The sequence below is a fragment of the Chiloscyllium plagiosum genome, chromosome 34, assembly GCF_004010195.1.
Source record: "Chiloscyllium plagiosum isolate BGI_BamShark_2017 chromosome 34, ASM401019v2, whole genome shotgun sequence".
NCBI lineage: Eukaryota > Metazoa > Chordata > Chondrichthyes > Orectolobiformes > Hemiscylliidae > Chiloscyllium > Chiloscyllium plagiosum.
In genome coordinates, this window is record NC_057743.1 from 40,657,097 (window position 1) to 40,671,313 (window position 14,217).

The 14,217-nt window shown below is 40.8% G+C and overlaps 1 protein-coding gene across 2 annotated transcripts in view; it reads right to left on the reverse strand.

The window, feature by feature from the left end:
- The window catches only part of cfap74 (cilia and flagella associated protein 74), a 220,211-nt gene that overhangs the window by 127,459 nt on the left and 78,535 nt on the right, over window positions 1–14,217 (reverse strand). For both annotated transcript variants that reach the window (XM_043676312.1, XM_043676311.1), the window contains exons 11-13: window positions 7,431–7,650; window positions 2,719–2,880; window positions 1,950–2,120 (exon numbers count right to left, since the gene is read on the reverse strand). In XM_043676312.1, coding sequence (XP_043532247.1) covers window positions 1,950–2,120; window positions 2,719–2,880; window positions 7,431–7,650 — 553 coding nt within the window. The remainder of the gene's footprint in view (window positions 1–1,949; window positions 2,121–2,718; window positions 2,881–7,430; window positions 7,651–14,217) is intronic.

Below are 14,217 nucleotides of genomic sequence, written 5' to 3' on the forward strand. Positions count from 1 at the left end.
TCCCAGGGCAGAAATGACTAACACGAGGAGTCATAGTTTTAAGCTGGTTGGAGGAAAGTATAGAGGGGATGTCAGAGGCGGGTTCTTTACACAGAGAGTTGTGAGAGCATGTTGCCAGCAGCAGTTGTGGATGCAAGGTCATTGGGGACATTTAAGAGACTACTGGACATGTATATGGTCACAGAAATTTGAGGGTGCATACATGAGGATCAGTGGTCGGCACAACATCGTGGTCTGAAGGGCCTGTTCTGTGCTGTACTGTTCTATGTTCTATGAAAAGGAAACCCTTTACCGAAATAACCAACTGTCATCTGTCTAAAACTGAGAAATCAAAATCCAAAAATGCTATATTTATAAAATTATACACAAATCATATAATTGTAGTGCACGTACATTATTCCACACACACTACATTATTACTTTATACAATACCAACTAAATAGGACCACAGGATATTTGTGAAAATCCCGTGAAGAATAACCCTTACTCAGGGTTATAAATGTTTGGAGTAGACTCCCAAGCAAACTACTAAGGCCACATTGTCACGTTATTATAATTATAACCCAGTGTAAGGATAGAATTAATTATATTTCAGGGATAAAATTGGAGAGCTTGATTCAGCTTTTTGAATTTGTGATGTTTGTTTATTTTTGATTGTGCCCTCTGTAGGAACAGCTGATTCCTGATGAAGGGCTTATGCCTGAAACGTCAATTCTCCTGCTCCTCGGGTGCTTCCTGACCTACTGTGCTTTTCCAGCACCACACTCTTGATTCTGATAACTGTTTCACAACCCAATACCTTAAGCGCCATGATTTTGAGCAACTGTTATTTTGTGAGCTCTTCACTAATACAACATTAACTATTTTAATTGGGAGCTATTCTATATACCCATTAGACTGTAGCAGAAAACATTACTCTAAATATTTTTTCAGTTCATTAATTTTATACTTATGCTCATTAGTTCTACAGTCAAATTCCAAGTTAAGCAACCAGCCTTCATCGACATTATCTATGAAAATGAGATGATAAAGAAAAGATTGAACCAGTGAACTTACCAGAGAAAAACAGGAATGCTTGAGAAGTGAAATTAGAAAGGGAAAATCAGCAGGAGGACGCAGACAGGAACAACATTACCAGCAGTGAGGAGACATAAACAAAATGAGCAGGGATTCAAGGGAAAGCAGCCAACACAAACAGGCGAGAAAACCAAGATGAACGGGATTGGAGAAAGAAAAGTGACATTCATTGACTGGATGCTCAGTTAAACTAATTACAATATATTTACCATTTCCTACTAATTGTTAACTATCTCCTTTGGATTACTATAGGATTAAATGCACTGAAGTGGTATTAATTTTTAGAAACTAAAATACATCTTTATCACAGTAGACTTCCTGAAAAAGGCTCAACATTAAATTATCTCAACATTGTGCAGCCCTGCGCATATCTGTAAAGAAAAATCAGCTCACTGATATATTTTTTGGCATTAACTTATGATGTGGCAAGTACCCAAACTTCAGTGTTGGGCACCAGCAGTCAGTAAAGGATTGCATGATTCTTCACAGTGAGTGGATACTATATCAACGGACAGTGGGACTTCAGAATGCAAGGACCTCAGAATTTAGGGTTTATTATAAAACATTTTAAATTTGAGGAACAAATGACAAGGAAGAATATGATATATGTTTGCCCAAAATTCAAGATGATGAATACTATAATGGAACTGACCCAACTTTGTGATCTTCAAGTAAATAAAGGAAGTGGCAGTTAGTTTATGCAGCAGCCTCCTTGCTATCAAACATGCAGCTTTGAACAAAGGAAACACACCTACAGTTTTCTAAATTAATAACTTGCTCTTTGTGTGTAGGAAGTTAATGAAGCACGATCTTACTTTCTACATTGGCATTAAATAACTTAAAACAATCTGAATCGATTACATGACACCAACCTTGAAGTGAATAACATCGGGCTTGCTGTAGAAAGGGCAGCCTTTGAATTCCCGACCAGCTGCTACTTGTTTTTGGACGATCCCACTTCTTTGCTTCTCCAATTGTCGTGCCAAAATCTCTTGTTCCATTTTACTAGTACCCACTCCTAAACGTTTGCTGACTATTTCATCCTTTGTGATACAGAAATATATCCAATATATGGTAACAAAGTGTTTTAAAAAATAAACCTATATATACCTTTCATCCTAGCCTTTTTACACATTGACACAGTTTTCAAAAGAAAAGGCATTTGTTTAAATGTACTGTCAAAAATATTTATTAATTTTAAAAAAAAGGCCTTATTTCAATCTAGAAGAGTGAGAGATAATGCAGTTGGAAATGACTGACAAGACATTATGAATGGTAGGACTCTGGAAAGCAATGAATATCTGAGGTTATGTATATTTGATAATTTCATATGCCTTTTCAACCCTGTCACCTGCAATCGTTCGTGCTCATTTATTCCACTTTTTAATTGTATCCTTTATTTTTATTGCTTCTTCTTATTCTCTGCAATTACCACAAATTTATTTTTACTGTAATGGTGATTGTAACATATTAGATGATATATAATTCAAAATTTACAATAATGTACTCAATAAGTTCCTCTGAATAAAAAATATCAAAGTAAGTAGCTTTACAGAAGTGTTAATAAATATGTATTATTATGAGCCACTCTTTGTGTCATGCTCTGATGCCAATCATTGCTGGAATAAATGTCTTTTATACCTTGCTGGGTGTATGATCGTTATCCCAAAGCCCTGGAAATTCAGGCAAATTAAGACTTTCTTCATCCACAAGCTGGTCATTGACATCCTGTGTGAAATGATTTGGGATTTGTTCTGTGACCGTTACTTCATCTGATATTTGAGATGGGGATCGCCTTTCTTGCTGCAGGGAAAGAAAGAAACCCATAATGTCTCTGCATTTATAAACATGTCAGATCGAGGAATTGATCTTTCTGATTGGCTTAATATCAGTGTAAGGATTCAGAATTTTGGAACCAATTTTCCATGAATTAGATCCAAACCTGAACTTTAAGGAGCTTATCTAAAATCCATTCATGGCTTTAGCTAATCTTATGCTGCACTATTAACCTGTTCAAAGAACAAATAGCAGAGTTAGCCTACTTTCTTATACCAAACAAAATTCCTTTCTGCACTAATGCACAAGTTCTTTACTTATATTACAGTACCTAAGCCGTTGAATTTTGTTGTTTCCAATCACTTTAATTGCACACCTGCAGTCGAATAAAGCATTTTATTAATTTTAAAAACAATATGAAATATATTAAACATGGTTTGAAAAGAATAAAGGTGTGCACATTACGTGAAAATCCAAACTAGAGAATAATTGAAATTGATTGTTGGCTTGCAGGAGCCAGGAACACATCAATAAATATGGAGCAGAGTTGGAGACAACTTTCTTAAGAAGGTGGGTAACCAAACTGCTTAAAAGACCAACTATTATCAGTGAACTACTGCAGATAACTGTGGCAGGCCTGGCCTCATAACCTAACAGCTTTTGTCCAATTCTTAATCAAGTCTGTGGTGCAGGCTTTATTCTTGGGTTACAAAGTAAAAATATATTCTTATGTCATTCATGTAAAGACAGACCAATGAAATATCAGCAATGAAAATATAAGCGCTGTTTTCTGGTTGCTAACAATCAAGTTTACTTTGCAGCAGAGAGCGGCGGGAAGTGAGGTCGGAGCACAGACGCTGATGGGAAGGTTAGTGTGTGCTATTTAAGCAGGCGCAACGAACCGTATTTGATCAGGGACCTCAAAGTAAATGAGCCATTAGGAGGTAGTGACCATAATATGATTTACTTTAGTCTGCAATTTGAGGGGGAGAAGGGAGAATCGGAAGTGTTAGTATTGCAGTTGAATACTAACACTTACATAGCTCCATATGGAGCTATGAGGGAGGAGCTGGCTAAAGTTCAATAGTTCAGTACTCTAACAGGGATGGCAGTAGAACAACAATGGCAGGTATTTCTGGATATAATGCAGAAGGTGTAGGATCTGTTCACTCCAAAGAGGAAGAAAGATCCTAAGAGGAGACTGGGTGGCCGTGGCTGATGAGGGAAGTTAAGGGCTGTATAAAGATAAAAGAGAAGTATAACATAGCAAAGATGAGCGGGTAGCCAGATGACTGGGAAACTTTTAAAGAACAACAGAGGATAACTAAAAAGGTAATATGTGGAGAAAAAAATGAGGTATGAAGGCAAACTGGCCAAAAATATAAAGGAGGATAGTAAACGCTTTTCTCGGTATATGAAAAGAAGAAAAAAATGATTAAGACTAAAATTGGACCCATGAAGACAGAAATGGATGAATTTATTATGGGGAACAAGGAAATGGCAGAAGAGCTGAATAGGTACTTTGGATCTGTCTTCACTGGGGAATACTCGAGCAATCTTCCAGATGTAATAGTGGCTGAAGGACCTAGGGTAATGGCTGAACTGAAGGGAATTTATATTCGGCAGGAAATGGTGTTGGATAGACTTTTAGGCCTGAAGGCTGATAAATCCCCGGGACCTGATGGTCTGCATCCCAGGGTACTTAAGGAGGTGGCTCTAGAAATCGTGGACACATTGGTAATCATTTTCCAATGTTCTATCGATTGGGGATCAGTTCCTGCAGATTGGAGGGTGGCTAATGTTGTCTCACTTTTCAAGAAAGGAGGGAGAGAGAAAACAGGGAATTATAGACCAGTTAGCCTGACGTCAGTGGTGGGAAAGATGCTGGAGTCAATTATAAAACATGAAATTAAGACTCATTTGGATAGCAGTAACAGGATAGGCCAGAGTCAGCATGGAGTTACGAAGGGGAAATCGTGCTTTACTAATCTTCTGGAATTTTTTGAGGGTGTAACTATGAAGATGGACAAGGGAGAGCCAGTGGAGGTAGTGTACCTGGGCTTTCAGAAAGCGTTTGATAAAATCCCATATAGGAGATTAGTGAGCAAAATTAGGGCACATGGTATTGGGGGCAAAATACTGACTTAGATTGAAAATTGGCTGACTGACTGGAAGCAAAGAGTAGTGATAAACTGGTCCCTTTTGGAATGGCAGGCGATGACCAGTGGGGTACCACAAATTTCGGTGCAGGGACTGCAGCTGTTTACAATACACATTAATGATATAGATGAAGGCATTACAAGTAATATTAGCAAATTTGCTGATGACACAAAGCTGGGTGGCAGAGTGAAATGTGACAAGGATGTTATGAGAATACAGGGTGACTTGGACAGGCTAGATGAATGGACGGATGCATGGCAGATGCAGTTTAATGTGGATAAATGTGTGGTTATTCAGTTTAGTGGCAAGAACAGGAAGGCAGATTACTATCTAAATGGATTCAAGTTAGGTAAAGGAGAAGGACAACGAGATATAGGTATTTTTGTACATCAGTCAATGAAAGCAAGCATGCAGGTACAGCAGGTAGTGAAGAATGCTAATGGCAAGCTGACCTTCATAACAAGAGGAATTGAGTATAGGAGCAAAGAGGTCCTTCTGCAGCTGTACACGGCCCTGGTGAGACTGCATATGGAGTATTGTGTGCAGTTTTGATCTCCAAATTTGAGGAAGGATATTCTGGCTATTGAGGGAGTGCAGCGTAGGTTCATGAGGTCAATTCCCGGAATGGTGGGACTACCTTATGCTGAAAGATTGGAGCGACTGGTCTTGTATACACTTGAGTTTAGAAGGATGAGAGGGGATCTGATTGAGATGTATAAGATTATTAAAGGATTGGACACTCTGGAGGCAGGAAGCATGTTCCCGCTGATGGGTGAGTCTCGAACCAGAGGACACAGTTTAAACATAAGGGGTAGCCCATAAGGGGTAGAATTGAGGAGAAACTTCTTCACCCAGAGAGTGGTGGACATATGGAATGGTCTGCCCCAGAAGGCGGTGGAGGCCAAGTCTCTGGATACATTCAAGAAAGAGATGGACAGAGCTCTTAAAGATAGTGGAATCGAGGGTTATGGGGATAAGGCAGGAACAGGATACTGATTGTGGATGATCAGCCGTGATCATAATGAATGGTGGTGCTGGCTCAAAGGGCCAAATGACCTACTCCTGCACCTATTGTCTATTTTCTACAAGTTTAAGACAGAGATCAATAGATTTTTAGATGCTAAAGATCTGAAGGAACATGGGAATAGCATTGGAAAATGATCTAATTGAATGGTGGAGCTGGCTTGAGGGTCTGAATGGTCTACTCCTGTCCCTATTTCCTGAATACTGGGTAGAATAAAAATCAAGTCTCTTTGAGATGCCACAGCACCGGCATGCACCATCAAACAGAAAAATATAGATATGCCCTTACTTTCAAAGCTGAGTTACTGAAGGTTTTTACAAACACCTGTTTTGCTGACCCCATTGTCAGCAGCAGGACCTCACTGTTACCTGCTGCCCTTTGCTAAGGGTTTTGCCCTTCTGCACTCCAGCTCTATTAGGAAGCTTGGTTACTGCATCTCCTCCCAGGTTTTGGGTATACAGTACATCCCCTGTTGACTCTCAAAGTTCGATTGTGGGTTCCAGAAGTGACACCACAGGAGTTATAGTGCTGAGTTCAAACATTTTCATTTGAATAGATCACGGCACTAACTTAACAGCATGGCATGAAAAGCTAGTTTATCGCATCAACAGCCTCAGAATGACAATAGAAAACAAACACAGCACCTTTCAGTTCCATTTACAGCTTCAACCAGTTACTTTAATTTACTATGAAAAGTTTTTCCGCACCTCTTAATTAGAAAGGTTGATGCCAATGATGCTCTGCAAAGTCAATCATTCAACAGAAACCAGTTTCTCAATTCATACATACTTAATATAAACACATTACTCAATAGCTGCAAGGGGTAAATTATGTAACACCATTATATCTGTGTATACTGTTGAAAACTTGGTGAACATTTCACGTTGACTGATCTTAATTCCTAAGTCATCAATTTGAGTTTTTTTTTATTGCAGCACTCAACATTGAAAATTTTTGCTTAATATATTCTGCAGACTGTTAGAATTCTTTCATCACAGTCAGATGGCATGTGTACCTTTACAATTGTGTGTTGCGAAATAGAACTGCAACAAACATATGGATAGTATAATTAAGTGCTGTTGAAAACACGTTGTTGAAACTTGTTATCTTGTATTCAGCAAGACAATTCATAGGAAATACCAAAATAAAGCAGAGTATTCCTCTTTATGACAATGTAGCAATCAGAATCCACTTGCCAACGAATCAGTACTGTCTTTTACAATATCAATACTGTATTGCTTTTATTTTACTTTGGTATTCTTACAAATTGTCCTGATGAATGCAAGAAAAACAGCTTAGACAAAATTTGTCTTTGTCAGCAATATTCAAGTTCAATATTACCAAATAGCTATAATAAAGTTCACTATTTTGACAGATGAGTTCATGCACTTACTTCAGGTGTATTTATGACTTTGTCATCCTCAGAGCTGTTTTCTATGTATTGCAGCAGTTTTTTCTTGAATTTCCACACCTCTGATGTTTTATGTTCACTCTTCTGTGCTTCTGGAAATAGTACAGGATAGATCTTCTTCTTCTTTTCCATAGTGGATTCTTCCCTGAGGATCTTAGCCATAATTTCTGCCTTCAAAGTTTTCTGCTCTTCTGCAAATTCCCTTTCAAAGATAAATATATGACAAAACTTTAGTTTTTATACTGAATTATTGGCATGAAAAGGCATTCAGACCAGTAGGTTTTCCCTGAAAGTTATGTTCCACTGGATCTTCCTTGTATCATCTCCCACTGTTAACACATTCTCCCATTCCTTTGTCCTTCACTATTAACTTTATTTTTAACATATACTCATCTCAGCTGTTCAATATGGTAGCACATTCCATATCGCAACCACAGATAAACCGCAGATACATATAATCCAAATATAGATTAATTCAATGAATTACATTTCTTTAAAAAATATTTTTTTTCAGAAACTATGACTTATCTACTGATAGATTATTTTTGTTCACTGAATTAAACATTAAACATAAAATATTTACAGTTTGAGCTGAAAAGATCAAATTCTGGAGATCACAGCAGATTAGGCAGCATCCACACAGAGAGAGCAAGCTAATGTTTCGAGTCGAGATGACTCTTCATCAGAGCTGAAGTGTGGAGGGTCAGCTTGCACACATCTTGTTAATCATGAGACCAATTTTTATCTTACTTCCTCTCCATTATTTTTGCAAAAATATACTTTATTCATAAAAACAGAAATCTTTTATGTATTTACACAATTACTGATGCAGTTTCGATCTGTACAGGTTTTGCATCTAGAAAAGAAAACAAACATTGGGGTTTGACCTTTTTGATAGTTACAGCTAATTTAAAGTATTTTCTTAATAATCTGAGTACTAAGAACTATTTACATGTATCTGAGGCATCAGGAGGGTCCAAGAACTGAACGGACACCAATTTTACTTTGGTAGCAAGACCTTAGACAGTGGTCTTTCCCCACTGCACCTTGGCAGCAGCTTCCCCAAGCTTTAGTGTGTCCCTCAGCACATAGTCCTGGGCCTTGGAATGTGCCAGCCTGCAACACTCGATCAGGGTCAACTCTTTTAACAGGAAGATCAGCAAGTTTCGGGCAAACCAAAGAGCACCTTGTACCGAGTTGAAGGACTTCCAGGCACAGTTGATGTTTGTTTCGGTAGGTATCCTGGGGAGCAGACTGTAGAGCATAGAGTACTGTGTCATCGAGCTGTTTGGGATGAACCTCAACGAAAATCACTGCATCTCTCTCCAGACTTCCTTTACAAAGGCACATTCTAGAAAGAAATATTGACAGTCTCATCCCCGGTCGCAGTCGCTTCAAGGGCAACATGCAGTGGCACAGACCAACTAGATGTACATGAAGGATCTCACAGGTAGTGACCTTCTCACCACCAGCCAAGTAATGTCTTGGTGCTTGTTGGAAAGCTCTGGCGAAGAGGCATTCTGCCAAATGACTTTGACAATCTGCTCAGGGAACCCTTTCCTTTTCCCACAGAGTCTCAAGGACACTACGTGCTGACCACTTCCTGATGGACTTGTGGTCAGAGGCGTTTTTCTTTTCAAATGTTTCTACGAAGAACAGTGCAACTGCTTGGAGTGCTCTGTGACAGCGAGGCCACACCCATCTTTCGTAACACTGGGGACAGGTAGAACGTCAGTAAGTAGTGACACTGGGTGTTAGTATACTGAGTGTCTACACATGGCTTGACACAGCCACACATGAAGATGTTCTTCACAATGAAGATGGCACTGGGTAGTGGGGTTCTTCCTCCCATTGCTGTCCAGTGCTTTATACATGGTGTCTCTTTGGACCCAATCCATCTTCAAACTCCAAATGAAATAAAGGTTGGCTCGGGTGATTTAGCTGGTGCAGGTTCGGGAATAAACCAAACCTGCGCCACATAAAACATTACCGAGTGTGCCTCACACCCAATGACCATGTTTTACTGCAACAGAGAGCGAGTGGTGCTCCCATCAGCCCAGTTTTTGCCTCACTTTGGTGATATGCTTCTCTCAAGTTTTTGCACATGCCCCAGCCCCTCTGAACCATATTCCTAGCACCTTCAGGTAATCTATCCTGATGGTGAAAGGGCTAAAGGATGGTGGGCAGCACGGTGGCACAGTGGTTAGCACTGCTGCCTCACAGCGCCAGAGACCCAGGTTCAATTCCCGCCTCAGGCAACTGTCTGTGTGGAGTTTGTACATTCTCCCCATGTCTGCGTGGGTTTCCTCCAGGTGCTCCGGTTTCCTCCCACAGCCCAAAAATGTGCAGGTTAGGTGAATTGACCATGCTAAATTGCCCGTAGTGTTAGGTGAAGGGTAAATGTCGTGGAATGGGTCTGAGTGGGTTGCTCTTCGGAGGGTCAGTGTGGACTTGTTGGGCCGAAGATCCTGTTTCCACACTGTAAGGAATCTAACCTAATAAAAGGTCAGGCCAGTTCCCAAAGAACATGGCCTTGCATTTGCCTCGATTTACCTTTGCACCTGAGGCCAGTTCACACTGGTTGCAGATTCTCATGAATCTGTGCACTGACAGCGGATCAGAGCCGAAAACAGCGACTTCGTCCATGTACAGGGAGGCTTTGACCTGCATGTCTCTGCTGCCCAGATCACTTACCCCTCTCAAACGCGCATCCTTCCTGAATGGACTCAGCAAAAGGCTCTATACAACAGATAAACAAGGCAGGAGCAAGTGGGCAGCCCTGCCTAACTCCAGGTCTGATTGGAAAGCTTTCTGATTCCCACCCGATTTTCAATAAAGTCTGCATTTGACATGTAGAATTCAGCATGGGTCCTGGAGACTGTCCATGGTGGATACTGGTGAGTTGGCATGGAGGGTGCAAGGGCAGTGAGTGGTGGTTAGGGCTGCTTGGAGAGGAATAAGTTGGTATAAAGCTAGGATGGGCCATGGAGTGAGTGGAAAAATAGGGCATGGGGTAGTATGGTTTGATATGGATGGGCATGGGTAGTGTGTGTGGATGTGAGAGAGACCCAAGGGCTGGTGATTAGTTTCTTGTTTTATTAACATTCACAACAATGTGCTGGATCACCAAACTATGTCTTTCCCACAGCCCACCTCCCCACTCTGTGGCTGCCTCCAAACTCATTCTGCCCCCCTCCCTGAATTAAAATTACATCTTCAGGGTCAGGTTTGCAGAACTGGGAATTTTACTCACTACTCAACTTGGCAATAAAAAAACTGAGGCCTTGGACTTATATCTAGCTCCAATTTCTCCTATTCTGTAAAGTTCAGAATTCTACTTTTTTCTTTCATTTTAAAATGATTTTGATGAAGACAGAATTATGTCAAAACTTTACAATATCTACTTTGTTTCACCACGAGGGTGTGAGCACTTAGTTATTGCTGTGCATGTTCACCAAAATCAGCTCAGACTATTTAAAGTATTCCCTTTACAGAGAAGAAGGAGTAAACCTCTAGCCCATCAGAGTTGGTGGGATTCAAATCAAGCTTCATTGGTGAAAACATGAAATATATTGGAATTGGAAACAAAGCAAGTTCTGAAGTGTATTATTAAACATCTTGTACTCATGAATTTTAAACGACAGTAAATTCCTGTGCACCCCACATGAAACAGCATGACACAAATATCATTTTTCCAAGACGCAGTGCTACAATCTGGGCTCATTATTTAGATCTGTGTATGCTATTAATACTCCTAGCTGTCATGATCTTCATGATCATCTTCATGGTTACATTTTTAGTACAAACTCACAGAGCTAATACGCATGCCAAAAAGTGAGTTCATATGTCAGACCCAGTGTGTCCATATGTGCAGGTATTTCAAAAGTAGTCAAAACAAGTTGTTGAAACTGAGCGAATGAGATGGACTACAAGTCAACCTATAGTTCATACTGGAGAAAGTGAGGACTGCAGATGCTGGAGATCAGAGCTGAAAATGTGTTGCTGGAAAAGCGCAGAAGGTCAGGCAGCATCCAAGGAGCAGGAGAATCGACGTTCCGGGCATGAGCCCTTCTTCAGGAATGAGGAAAGTGTGTCCAGCAGGCTAAGATAAAAGGTAGGGAGGAGGGACTTGGGGGAGGGGCGTTGGAAATGCGATAGGTGGAAGGAGGTTAAGGTGAGGGTGATAGGCCGGATAGGCCTCACCGCCCCCACCCCCACTCCGGCCTATCACCCTCACCTTAACCTCCTTCCACCTATCGCATTTCCAACGCCCCTCCCCTAAGTCCCTCCTCCCTACCTTTTATCTTAGCCTGCTGGACACACTTTCCTCATTCCTGAAGAAGGGCTCATGCCCGGAACGTCGATTCTCCTGCTCCTTGGATGCTGCCTGACCTGCTGCGCTTTTCCAGCAACACATTTTCCGCTATAGTTCATACTGCCATACATTTGAATTGGCTTCAATATAAAACCAACTTTGAGGTAGTTCAAATTAAAATCATCAGATGGGTAACATGATTAATTTATAAGACAGCAACAACTTTTGGCTGATATAAGTAGGATTCAAATCTTATTGATTTACCAGTAAAATTTAACAGTAAAATTCTGCTCCCTGCAGGTATATTAGGCATTTAAATGCCTAAATCAATAAAATACTGTGCATGCTCACTAGTGAAATCAGAAAGCTAGATAATTGAGTGGTGGTGGAAAGTATTGAAATTGCCTTATACCAAGTCACTGGCAGATGGTATTGCAGTTTACTTTAGGAAATGTATTGAAATGGTTGTGGCCTAGTCCCACTACGTATTCTAGATTCTTCAGTCTCTTCCACCACTCAGTCTCCCATTATTATCTCTGCACAGAGATGGTAGCAAGCAAAACAGGCAAATTACATTAAAATATAATTTCTTGCTCTCCAAAAGCTGCAGTGACTGACTGCCTACAGGTCACAGCTTCTTAGTTTCATAATTTGTTGAATAATGTTTGGAAGAATACTATTATTGCTGGCAAGAGTGGGCATTATTGGATAATTCCCCGAACAATTGTACCTACAGACAGCACTGCTCGAAGTAACTAGGATTGATTTTGTGGTCATATATGCATGTGACTGTTCTTCAACTACCTGAGGAATCATCCTCCTTTTACTGGGAGAGTTCCCACAGTTGTGGTCATGAGCTCTATTTGCTGTAGTTTGTGGACTCTCTTCTTCAATAGACTCTATGGGTTGTTGTAATGTACAGACTGTTCACTGTGAATAGATCTTACTGTAAAAATGCACTGTTTGTTCAGTCCTATTCAAGATCCTCTCTGCCTCCAACATATTTTGGCTGACAATGAGGTTAATAGAAATTTTCATTTATAGTATATGCACAAATTAATTTTAAAAAGTTTTGAACATATATATGTTATCTGCATCATTTATCTGTTTGTATTTTAAGACCATAAGACCATAAGAAATAGGAGTGGAAGTAAGGCCATTTGGCCCATCGAGTCCACTCTGCCATTCAATCATGGCTGATGGGCATTTCAATGCCACTTACCTGCACTCTCCCTATATCCCTTAAATTCTTAATCCCACAAGGAATTATCAATCTCTGCCTTGAAGATAAATTAACATCCCAGCCTTCACTGCACTCCGTGGCAGTGAATTCCACAGGCCCACCACTCTCTGGCTGAAGAAATGTCTCCTCATTTCCGTTTTAAATAGATCCCCTCGAATTCTAACGCTGTACCCACGGGTCCTAGTATCCCCGCCTAATGGAAACAATTTCCCAGCGTCCACCCTTTCTAAGCCATGCATCATCTTGTAAGTTTCTGTTAGATCTCACCCCCAACCTTCTGAACTCTAATGAATATAATCCCAGGATCCTCAGCCGTTCATCATATGTTAGGCCTACCATTCCAGGATCACCCGTGTGAATCTCCACTGGACATGCTCCAGTGCCAGTATGTCCTTCTTGAGGTGAGGGGCTCAAGACTGGACACAGTATTCTAAATGGGGCCTAACCAGAGCTTTATAAAGTCTCAGTAGCACATCACTGCTTTTACATTCCAACCCTCTTGAAAGAAATGATAACATTACATTTGCTTTCTTAACCGCGGACTCAACCTGCAAGTCAATCTTTAGACAATCCTGTACTAGCACTCCCAGATCCCTTTGTACTTTGGCTTTATGAATTTTCTCACCATCTATAAAATAGTCCATGCCTGTGTTATTTTTTCCAAAGTGCAAGACCTCGCACTTGCTCACATTGAATTTCATCAGCCATTTCTTGGACCATTCTCCTAAACTGTCTAAATCTTTCTGCAGTCTCCCCACATCCTCAGAACTACCTGCGTGTTCACCTAACTTTTAGAGGGATGGCAGTGAAGGCAGTGCAATGTTCCTCTTGCAACATGTTTGAGGTGAGGGATGCCATGGACGTCCCTGCTGATTACACTTGCAGGAAGTGCACCCATCTCCGGCTCCTCCAAGACCATGTTAGGGAACTGGAGCTGGAGTTGGATGAACTTAGGATCATTCGGAAGGCAGAGGGGGTCATAGATCGGAGCTTTAGGGAAGTAGTAACTCCAAAGAAGCAGCCAGTGCAGGGACCCCCTGCGGCCATTCCCCTCAAGAACAAGTATACCGTTTTGGATACTTGTGGGGGGGCCGACTTACCAGGGGTAAGTAATGGGGCTCAGGCCTCTGGCACGGAGCCTGTCCCCGTTACTCAGAAGGGAAGGGTGCAGAAGAGCAGAGCAATAGTAATTGGGGACGCGATAGTTTGGG